The 10,551-nt window shown below is 37.0% G+C and overlaps 1 protein-coding gene across 2 annotated transcripts; it reads left to right on the top strand.

Annotated features, from left to right (window-relative positions):
* Positions 1–2,432: 2,432 nt before the first annotated feature.
* LOC120010254 (hippocampus abundant transcript-like protein 1) lies at positions 2,433–9,474 on the top strand. 2 transcript variants are annotated; one of them, XR_005470848.1, is made up of 14 exons: positions 2,433–2,688; positions 3,741–3,852; positions 4,796–4,908; positions 5,322–5,444; positions 5,536–5,747; positions 6,076–6,151; positions 6,978–7,064; positions 7,174–7,254; positions 7,394–7,426; positions 7,600–7,653; positions 7,741–7,802; positions 8,081–8,159; positions 8,243–8,313; positions 9,077–9,144. XR_005470848.1 is itself a non-coding variant. In XM_038860988.1 (14 exons), exons 1-14 carry the CDS (start codon positions 2,524–2,526, stop codon positions 9,167–9,169), a joined length of 1,341 nt encoding a protein of 446 aa, XP_038716916.1. In that variant the 5' UTR covers positions 2,434–2,523; the 3' UTR covers positions 9,170–9,474. The 2 variants fall into 2 exon arrangements, 1 of the variants encoding a protein (XP_038716916.1); XM_038860988.1 differs by having other exon boundaries at positions 2,434–2,688; positions 7,741–7,782; positions 9,077–9,474.
* The last annotated feature ends 1,077 nt before the right edge of the window (positions 9,475–10,551 follow it).

The raw sequence follows: 10,551 nt of genomic DNA, 5'->3' as shown, positions 1-10,551 counted from the left end.
TTGCGTTTGTTGGGATCGCATGTCATTTGGATTCCTCGGATTCTATGTCATTCATTCTCTTTTCTTTGAGATGGGGTTTGACTCAGTGAACTTCCTCTTGTGAGGTCTTCTCTCTCTACTAAGTCTTCCTTCCGTGTCATATGTCATACTGACTAGGCATTGCGATTTTCTTCATCCACACAAGTAAACAATTTTCTAAATCCGATTGTAGCAAAGCATCGATGATTCATGAGCAAACCTTCATTTAAAAAACAAAAAAAATAAGCCTTGATAATGAATGTGGCACCATTGCCTCTCTGGACGGGTATTTTGGTTTAAATTTTGTGTGGTAGGACCATGTACGGGTGATTCAGAATTACAAAAGATGTATATAAACATAATTACAAAAGATGTATATAAACATGATAGACCATAAATCTGTGTCATATGGTGCGTTGCCGCGTTGTGGTCCAGTAACTTTCGTTCACTATTCTGCTCCCAGCTGCTCAAACTGGCTACTACCATGGACTGAATCTTCAATCCCCAATGAATCAATTCAAAGAAACCTAAAACCTCTTGTTGAATCAGATTCGGAAATTAATAATTATTTGTTGGCACATGATAGGAATCTTTGCAAGCTAAGACGTTACTTTAGGTCACGTGATCTTATGACATGTTTGATATAGTTAAGCATTATTTATTGTTTCCATATTCAGCTGTTTGGTTTTTTGTTAAATGGATTCCTAATCCTGGGTAATAAGAATAGTTCATCAAAGTTAAAACAAAATTAAGTAAATATTTTTTTTTTTTTCACTTCAATGTTTTATTTTATTTTATTTGAGTTAAGGCCCAAAAGGAACAGGGGCTGTAAATCGGGAAGGTAAAGCCCATCAATCTGGGCTCCAAAGAATTGTATGGACTATGGACTCACACGTTCAGTGGGCGTTGATGTTGTGGTTTATAAGGAAGAAGCCCAACTTAATGAACTTACCTTGAATGTTAATCTGGGCCATACAGAATGGTATGGAGTATGGACTTAGTTGATGTCAATATTGATATTGCCATCGACCCATTGTTGTCCCTATTTTAGAGAAAGCCCAAACCACCTAACTCATAAAGCAGGGCCAACAGATTTTTACGAACGAGCCCAACAGAGCACGGGAATGGAAATAATACACTAATGATTTTTATGGACTCTACTTGAGGTGTGATGTTGATACAGTGGCTCCGTGGGAGTCTTTTGTGTTTTGACCTTCTACGATGCACTGAATGATAGTGACAAAAAAATATTTGACATATCATTAAAAATATTAAAATTATACTTCTTTTATAATTGATATCAATTAAATATTGATGAATTTATTTTTTAAAAAATATAAGTAGAATAATTAAATTAATTGAGGATAAAATTGGGAAAAAAATTGTGTTTTGAAGTCGAAAATATGATCAACCACGTTACACAACGAGCGGAAGCAGCTCTCTGCAGCTTCATCTTCAAACTCATAGGGTGAGGTGAATCATAACACATTGTGCAATCAAGTTAAAAGCGGTGCATCTTACATTTACAAACACATTGCCAACACCCAATAGAGTAAGCCCAATCTACCCAACCGAGTTCAACCTTATTCCATAATCCATACCACACTTGAGCAATTAAGAGTCTTCAACAAGATTGAGGCGCGAGCCTTATTGATTAGATGTATTCCAAATTCCATGCATTTTCATTAAAACCAACTTATTCATTCAACTTCCATGGAATAACATAATGATAAATGTCTATACATAACACAAATTATTGATTGAAAGAAGCCCAAATTAGTTAAATCTATCACCAAATTCTACGTATTATATTAAACCAACCATTTCATCTAACATAAACCCCTTTGATTAGGTACATAATAATAATAATTTTAAAATTGTTTGGTTAACCATTGAAAACCTAATAATTAACCAGAAGTGAATAGGGATCCCAGTGACTGACATGTCACTCTCTGATTCAATCACAAGGTTTCGTGGACCCATACACTTACATAAATCAAGAAACAATATGAATTACTGAGATGATTGAAATCTCATTTACTGAGATCCCTAATATTTTTAATTATTAACTGAATATAATTCAACAATGAATGAAAGGGGCTCAAGACTCAAAACTTGCACGCCTCATTGGAGTAAACCACTCAATCCACGCCTTCACTAAAGTTTAACTTAAGCCCTCCCCCTCCCCCGCCTCAAACTTTTATTTTTTCATGAGCTTGCAAGCAACGCATCCTTCGCTGTCCTTACTTTTATTTCCTTTTCTACCCTTTAATAACCCTAAAGCATACGGCAACCCTTGGTCTTGCCCATTTTGGGTGGGCCATTGTTGCCTTTGATTGGTCAGTCACATTCCATGTTCACAATTTGCTGTTAGAATTACTCTTTATATATATATACATACAATGTCCTTTTGCTGCTTTTAAGTATTGTAGTGGAAGCCTTTTCTTTTGCTGCAAACTTGGTAGTAAGTAGTAGTAGTTGAAGTTGAGAGAAAAAAAAGAGAGAATGGAGAAGCTTTCAGGGTTAGGCCATCTCTTCATGACCATCTTTCTCAACCATTTCTCTTCTTTCATGGTGATTCCGGCCATTACCGACGTTACGATGGCCGCAGTTTGCCCCGGACAAGACGAGTGCTCCCTCGCTATCTACCTATCCGGGTTTCAACAAGCGGTAAGTGTGTTTACCTTCTTTGATCTTAATTCAACTCAAACATTGCCTTAATTAGTTACAAGACGTCGTCGTGTCGAGCTACTCTTAACATTATATCTGATCACCAAATTTATTTTGAATGTTAATCGTGCATCCGATGTTTTATGCAACCAACAATTCTCATTCTTATTGGTGTTAAACCTTTTAATCTTCTGAGGCTATTTGTTTGAAGTTGATACAATAAAAACTACAAAGAGAGGCGAAATTTCGTTTAAGGTGATACCTTTTGGCTTTTACACAAAGTGCCAAACACATAGTTGTCTCTATATGTTACTGGTTTTGGGCCCTCCATGTACATGTAAATCAAGTAAAAACCCAAACGTACCATAACCAGTACCTTCAAATATTATGATGCCTAAATTAATGAATGCCTAGATATGGACAAAAATCTAGCAATTTCAAATAGTAGTTTAGTAAAAAACTATGTGGGCTTTGAGGTTCAAAGCAGACTAATACCTCTACAAATTATTCGGATCGGACTTTCTTACGAGTATTGTTATAAGAAATTAGATTTATGCTACTCTTCAATTATACAAAATTGTTTATTGAAAGTAGTGTTAGGTAAAAGAAGTGTTGTCAAATTAGGTGTTTGATATTCAATATGAACTGAAAAGTTAGCACTAACTTTTTATACATTAATTCAAATATATACACATCTCCATAGATATATGTTAACTATTTCCCTAATTGTATGAAAGCACTTTGCTTTATAATTTGAAACGTTTTTTGAAGGGCAAAGTCACGCGAGTCTTAAACTCAGAGTGTGGACAAATTGACAATAACTCAAGTGGATTGATCCCAAACCTCTCTCAATTCCTTCTTCTACTTCTCATCCGATCCCTCTCTAATTCTTCAAATTATAACAATAGAAACCCTGTTCGTGTCCATGTGTCATTACATGATGGGTTGCCTCTGTTTTGGACATACACTTTATTTTGATAACACATTTTCACTTCACAATGTGCTAAATTGCGATAATTACAATTAAGGAGCTTTACTATGATTTCATGCAGATTATTGGGGTAGGAACGCTTGTGATGATGCCTTTGGTAGGTAATCTCTCGGACAAGTATGGGAGGAAAGCTCTGCTTACTGTCCCTTTGACTTTCACTATAATTCCTTTAGGTAAGCTTCCCAATTATACTTTCTGATTAACATATCACATTTCCAATATATTTTTCAATCGCATTCCTTTATTGGATTTGGATATCAGTGTACCACAAATTGAAAATAACAAGCAGTAATTGGTAATGGTTTTTCTTTTGGATTTGGTTGGCTTTTGGTAGGTAGAGGATAAAACGGTGCCGTCCAACCTATCATTTTCTTTTTGGGTGAGATGTGCACCGAAAAAGTTGACGTCTTTTCATATTCAACATCCTCACTTGTAAATTGTAATGAAATAGTTACATAAAAAAGATGCTCTTTTTTTGTGTTATAAGGGATAAGAAAATGACACCATATATATATTGGAAGCTTTTACAAGCAACAATGTCAAGATCCCACATCGTTCAAATATGGAAATTTAGTATAGAATATAATTGGGTCTAAATTTCTGAACTAGCAGCAAGTTTTATGGACCTTATGCTAGTATGGGTTGGATTGAGCATGGGAAGATAAAGTCGTATGTGTTTTGTTCAAAATGGATAAATTGTTGTTAGTGTATAATCAGCTTAGCTGGTGTTGAGGTGAATTTTCATTTAGTACCATCAACCGGGGAGGACGACCTCCGTGACTTGAACCCATTGATGTAATGGTGGTGTTGAGGTGAATTTTCATTCAGTACCATCTACCGTGGAGGAATCAACCTTGGAGGATGACCTCCGTGACTCGAACCCATTGGTGTAATGGTAGTGGCTCTCGCCCACACCTACGAGGTTAAGGGTTCGAGTCACGGAGGTCGTCCTCCACGATTGATGGTACTGAATGAAAATTTACCTCAACAACTGGTAATGCATTCCCACACCTAGACGTTAAGTCTAGCGTTTCAATCCCCCTCCCCATTCAATGTATCAAAAGGTAAAGTCTTAGGTTAAGTAATTGAAGTGACAATTGACACTTTTGTTTACAGCCATATTGGCATACAGCAGGAGCAGAAGCTTCTTCTATGCATATTATGTGCTCAAGATTCTGACTGCAATGTTTTGTGAAGGAAGCGTTCATTGCCTTGCTCTTGCTTATGTGGTAAACAACTCTCTCTCTCCCCTTAATTTTAGCCTCCCAAGCGTGTTTATGGTGCTTAAATACTGTTAAGCCCAACATGTTGTGGCCCATAAAGCCCAATAGAGAATAGGTGGTTACTGTGGGCTTTTCCTCTTGACAAGGTTAGTTTGGGTTGTATAATGATGGGCTTGAACATTAACTTTAGGCTGACTGATTGAATTACTTGGGGCTTCAGCATTTAAACTGGGTTGTCTAAAGATGGGCCTGAACATTAGCTAGGCTCAATGAGTTACTTGGGCCTTTTGTACGGGCTTTTCGTTTGAAAATCTCCAATCCGAGTCTTAATTAAGGCCTTTCACGAGTCCTAGTATTTTCTGGTTTCCCTCCACGAACAACTCTGAATCGCGCGATCGATTTCGTCTGTAAAATTTCAGGCAGACAATGTGTCGGTGGAGCGCAGAGCATCTGCATTCGGGATCTTGTCAGGGATTGGCTCCAGCGCCTTCGTGTGTGGCACATTATCCACTCGTTTCCTCTCAACCGCCTCCACTTTTCAGGTTCCAGCACTTCCTCTCTATCTCTATCGTCTTCCTCGATTTCTTGTATAGTTGTAATTTTGGAAATTAGATATTCTGGTTGTGATACCAGGTTTCAGTGGCGGTGGCGATTGTTGCAGCAGTGTACATGAGAGTTTTTCTTCGTGATTCGATCGTGGAGGATGATATTTCTGCCCCATTAATGTCGGAGAAAAAGGGGGAAGTTCATGATGCCTGCTCAGATAGAAAATCACCTAAAAAGGATTTGGAAGTATTTAAAACGATGCCTTCTCTGGAGGATACGATCTGCTTGTTGAAGACGAGGTTAGTGGAATTCCCCAGCTCACATTCAATCGGTTTGACATCTAATTAGGTTTTTCTTTATATCTTGTTTAAGTTTTGAATGTACTTTGGGAGTTGGGAGAATAAATGAAAAAATTTCTTACTAATGAAACTGATACTCAAAGCCTGTGTTAGAGCGGGGACCAAACAGTGAATGGTTCTTAGTCTCTGAGAGAAGCACTTGAATTTGTTTATATTATACTTGTGGGTAGTCTATGCGCCTATTCGTTTGTTTTATCTCTGAGTAGGAACTTTCTCTAAAATGGTACTCCCTATTTGTTTGAAATAATTATTTACACCCAATTTGCAGCGTGACATTTTCTCAAGCCGCGATGGTTATGTTTTTTAGCAATCTCGCTGATGTAGGGCTTCATGCTTCACTGATGGTACCTCTCCAAATCCAATACTCAGAATCAGTTTTTACTCTGTGGTATTACAATTTATTTGCCATAAACTTTGTGGTATCATATGAATGAACAATTTAAGGGTGGCCCACGGTGAGAAACGATTAAATGTACCGTGTTTGCAAAAGATCTCATTTCCAATGATGAATGCAACATGGTTGCTTAATCTTGCAGCTTGCGGTTCACTACAATATACAAATTGGTTTTCAGGGTGAAATAATTTTCCGTATTGGATCACAACATGATGAGCACTTGTGGCATAATATTCAACTAAAGCATGACTGTTAACTTGAAGTGAATGCCATATGCATTATGTTTGCTCCGTGGTTTTAGGTACCCATAATGGTAATAGATAATTATGAGGCGGAAAACATAAGCGAGGCAGTCAGAGCAGTGAATATTAATTTCTTATGGTGGATGAGAAAATCTTCTGGTGGGGTCTCTAAAAGTCATAGTATTTGCAGGTTGCAGCTGTGGAGTGCTAAAGTAGGTTGAATGAAAATATTCTTACAACTAAACAAGACTGACTCAGTTTAGATTAACGTATCTTTTCACGGGTTTCTAAAAGAGACTGAAAAATGAGTATTGGCTCAATTTGATCTTCTCTAGGCTCTTTTAATTCCAAAGATACGCAGTTCAAGTTTTTGCATTGGTGGATAAGGTTTTTGTTTTCAGGAACAGGTTAGTGGAAACTATGCATGTCATCTTAATTCTTAAATACTTCAGACAGTGCTAGATACTCGTATTTACTTCTTGCATTTCTACACTTTAGCCACAAACTAATTGACTTTTTAAATTTATTCTGCAGTACTATTTAAAGGCTCGGTTTCACTTCAACAAGGATCAGTTTGCTGACTTAATGGTGATATCTGGAATTGCAGGGACCATTTCACAGGCATGTCTTTTCAGCCCCCATTCATATTTTTCTGTGTATGTTAGGCAGATTGCTTTCAAATAGACACAATCTTCTGTTGGTTGATCTGAGACTTGAAACAAATTTGCAGTTGCTTGTCATGCCTATGTTGGCTCCCAGTTTAGGAGAGGAGAGGTTGCTTTCAATAGGGCTCTTTTTTAACTGTGTACATGTAAGCTATTTACTTCCTCTGTGATTGTCTTCCTGTGTCAAAAGTATGTTGTCCCTGGCGCTCTTTGTAACACATGCATATACGGGGATGGTTCCACCATACATTAGTTGACGTATATCAAACTCTTTATTGAATGCAGATGTTACTTTATGGGATTGGATGGTCCTCATGGGTAAATTTCTGCAACTTAACTAGCAATCATATGTCTCTACTTATATTTAAAGTTTAATTCCTGCCATTTCAATACTTTATAGTTGGACTTGATTAATACCCTCAACTATTCATGGTATATGGTTTATGAAATTTTGTTATGTCCAGCAAGGCTAACATTTGGAAATGTGTCAGGTCTCTTATGCTGCTGCTATGTTCTCCATTTTTTTTGTTTTCTCACAACCATGTGTGAGTTTCTTGGTTCATTTCTTTTGATGAGGTTCTTTTCAGTGATGTATTATACCGTTTAAATGAATTTCTGAAAATGAAATGCAGATACGGAGTATTGTATCCAAGCAAGTTGGGCCTTGCGATCAGGTAGTATTTCTGGAGATCAGGTTCAATATTTCTGTTAATGAACCATATTTTCAGTGGAATTGGGTCAACTGACAGCTGTTGTCTTAATATTACAAAATAAAGCCTATAGGTTGAATTATGTGATAGAAACTACTAGTGACATGGTCCCTAGTACTTCTAACAAAGCTATCATCAAAAAATGAAAATCTCATGGGGTCCCATGCGTTGTTATTAGCAGTGAGATTCTCTTCACACAAAATTTTAAGCTCTGCTTCTGATTATTTGACTCCAAACATTTGTACTTCTTTGTTGTTTTCAGGGGAAAGCTCAAGGATGCATCTCTGGCATAGGTTCCTTTGCTAATGTTGTTTCGCCTTTAGTATTTTCTCCTTTAACAGGTGATTGGAGTTTGGATCTGTGACCTTTAATCCTATAAAATCCCTATCAATCGAAACTTATGAAGATTAGTTGTTTTTTACAGCTTTGTTCCTATCTGAGAGGGCACCATTCAATTTCCCTGGTTTCAGTCTTATGTGCTCTGGCTTTGTTTCGGTAAGAGCAATTTTGTTGATTGTTATGACACATGACTGCATTTATATTTTGTGACTGGTAGTAGTAGATTGATGCCCTCAGTGACCGATCTGAAGTTGCCATTTATTCTGGTCAAATGAGAAATGAGATGGCATAACATTGAATAGAAACTTTTTCTTCGCATGTCTGCTGTGCAGCTGCTTTTAGTTAAGGTTAGAGCATGTGGGAATATTACCCAGCGAAATGTAAATTCAAACCTTAAATTAAGGAGTGAAAGTAACATGCCAGGACCTTCTTAGTTAGAACAACATGGAAGTTTATGAATAAAACTTGTGGACTATTAATCTCTTATTTGCAATTTTGCATAACCGCCCTCGCTCACAAAAGCAATAGTAAATAGAGCCAGGGGAATATTTTACTGCATTGGTGGCACATCGGTTTGAGGAAATGATGACCTTTGGTTCATCTGGATCTTAGTTAAGTTAACCATGTTTAAATAATGCTTACAAAAAGTTGTAAAGCCAAAAGAGTAAGACCTCATTCGGCAGTTTGGTCGGTAAATTCTCTTGAAAAATTTCTGATACAAATATTCTGCATCCATAGATTTTCATTAATAGCGAACCCCATCACATTTTATATTTTGCTGAATGATTTGATATATGTTCTCATATGTAGTCTTCACTGCTGTTATTAGTAGTTTGTGTGGGTGTCTATATATATGTATAAATGTTCCACATTTTTTTCATTTTTTTGTTGCGCTGATTCAACGAATAAAGTTGTGCAGATGGTGGCCTTCATTCAGTCTATGATGATAAGGGCGGCACCTCCTATTTCAAATCACAACAAAAGCAACACTTGCAACTATGTGGATGCCTAGTCTTAGCAAAGCTAATGCTCAAACCAAAGTCACTACCTCTTAGGCTTCCAATATGCCCTATGAAGTTTTAGATGGCCATATCCTGTTAGCTTCAAACCAATTGGTTGCCACTTGGATACCAGAGGGTTTTCTATTTGTCGGACTTATTTTTCCCCGGAAAAAACACCAGATGCGGGATCCTGTCTGCAAGTGCATCAGTGATGACAATCTCTGCTCGTGTAAGCTATAAATAGATTTTGCCTATAGATTTTGCATTGTAGTTTATTAATTATTCGTTAATGAAGAATTAGACGTGCTTCCGTCCAGCTTTGTACCTATTGTGGATGAGATTTTTGCAACTAGGGTATTGTCCGCTCTGAGGTACGTTTATGAGCTTTCCTACCCTCCCTTTTATTCTAGAAAATTATCCCGCATCCCCTATCCAAGTCTAGTTGGTCACTCACTTTCCTACCATAAAAAGGTTACGAGTTCAAATAGGGGAAGTGAGAATTTCTTGAAATAAAACCGTGAAGAGATGGTATGAATGCTCGTAGAGATACCCAGAGGAACAATTCTTGATTAAAAAAAACGCATCCACCCCTTTATATTCCCGTACTCCAAATGAAAAGGAATGCGATGACATTGCGTAATGGATCCTTCTATTACTTCTTCAAAGTTGCTACCAAACATATCGTAGATGAGGGTGGCAAAAATTCGGTTCTAGGTCGGACAACAACATATGTTTATGAAATATTTATATGTTTGGGTCTTAATCCAGATTGAATTTTAGACAAATTTAATTAACCAAACTCAGATTGGTTTAAATTCGCATAACTAAATTGGACAATAATACAATCCTGGTTAGGGTTTAGAAAAGTATATCATACAATATTTTCTGTATTTGGATCTTAATCCTATTTTAAATTGGATAAAATTTTTGTATTTAGATTTAGATTTCAGATATATAACTTATGTTTAAACTTGATTTTTTTGATCGGATAAATTCAGTCATCCAAATCGAACACAATTTTGTTACCCCCAACCGTAGATAGAAGGCATATAACTCATCTCATCGGCCTGAATTCTGGGATTACAATCAATGGGGGTTTATTGTTCTAAGAATAGCAGCACATGTTCACATGTCCAATCCCTGCAACTCACGTGACCCCCACCAAATTCTAACCGACGTTGCGCCTCTATCCAAGCATTGGAAAGAGGAGTAGACAGCTGTACGAAATCCTTTTGGGTTGTCATGGAGAATGAACCTTCCTCACAATGAACGCACAAAACCAACAAGCAAGGTTTTTAAAACCGGATCGGTTATCAAATTGGAAAAGTCTTCAGTTTAAGGTTCAAAGGTTCAATCGGGGTTCAAACCGGGTTTGAATCGGTTTTAACATAAT

Source organism: Tripterygium wilfordii, chromosome 12 (assembly GCF_013401445.1).
Source record: "Tripterygium wilfordii isolate XIE 37 chromosome 12, ASM1340144v1, whole genome shotgun sequence".
NCBI lineage: Eukaryota > Viridiplantae > Streptophyta > Magnoliopsida > Celastrales > Celastraceae > Tripterygium > Tripterygium wilfordii.
This window is presented reverse-complemented; position numbering and strand designations above follow the sequence as displayed.

Bases quoted from the DNA above. Each gene is read 5' to 3' on its own strand.
- LOC120010254 (XM_038860988.1), top strand. From the start codon at position 2,524: ATGGAGAAGCTTTCAGGGTTAGGCCATCTCTTCATGACCATCTTTCTC. The intron at 3,853-4,795 runs GTAAGCTTCCCA...TTTTGTTTACAG, and splicing joins TTTCACTATAATTCCTTTAG to CCATATTGGCATACAGCAGG. The intron at 7,255-7,393 runs GTAAGCTATTTA...TATTGAATGCAG, and splicing joins TCTTTTTTAACTGTGTACAT to ATGTTACTTTATGGGATTGG.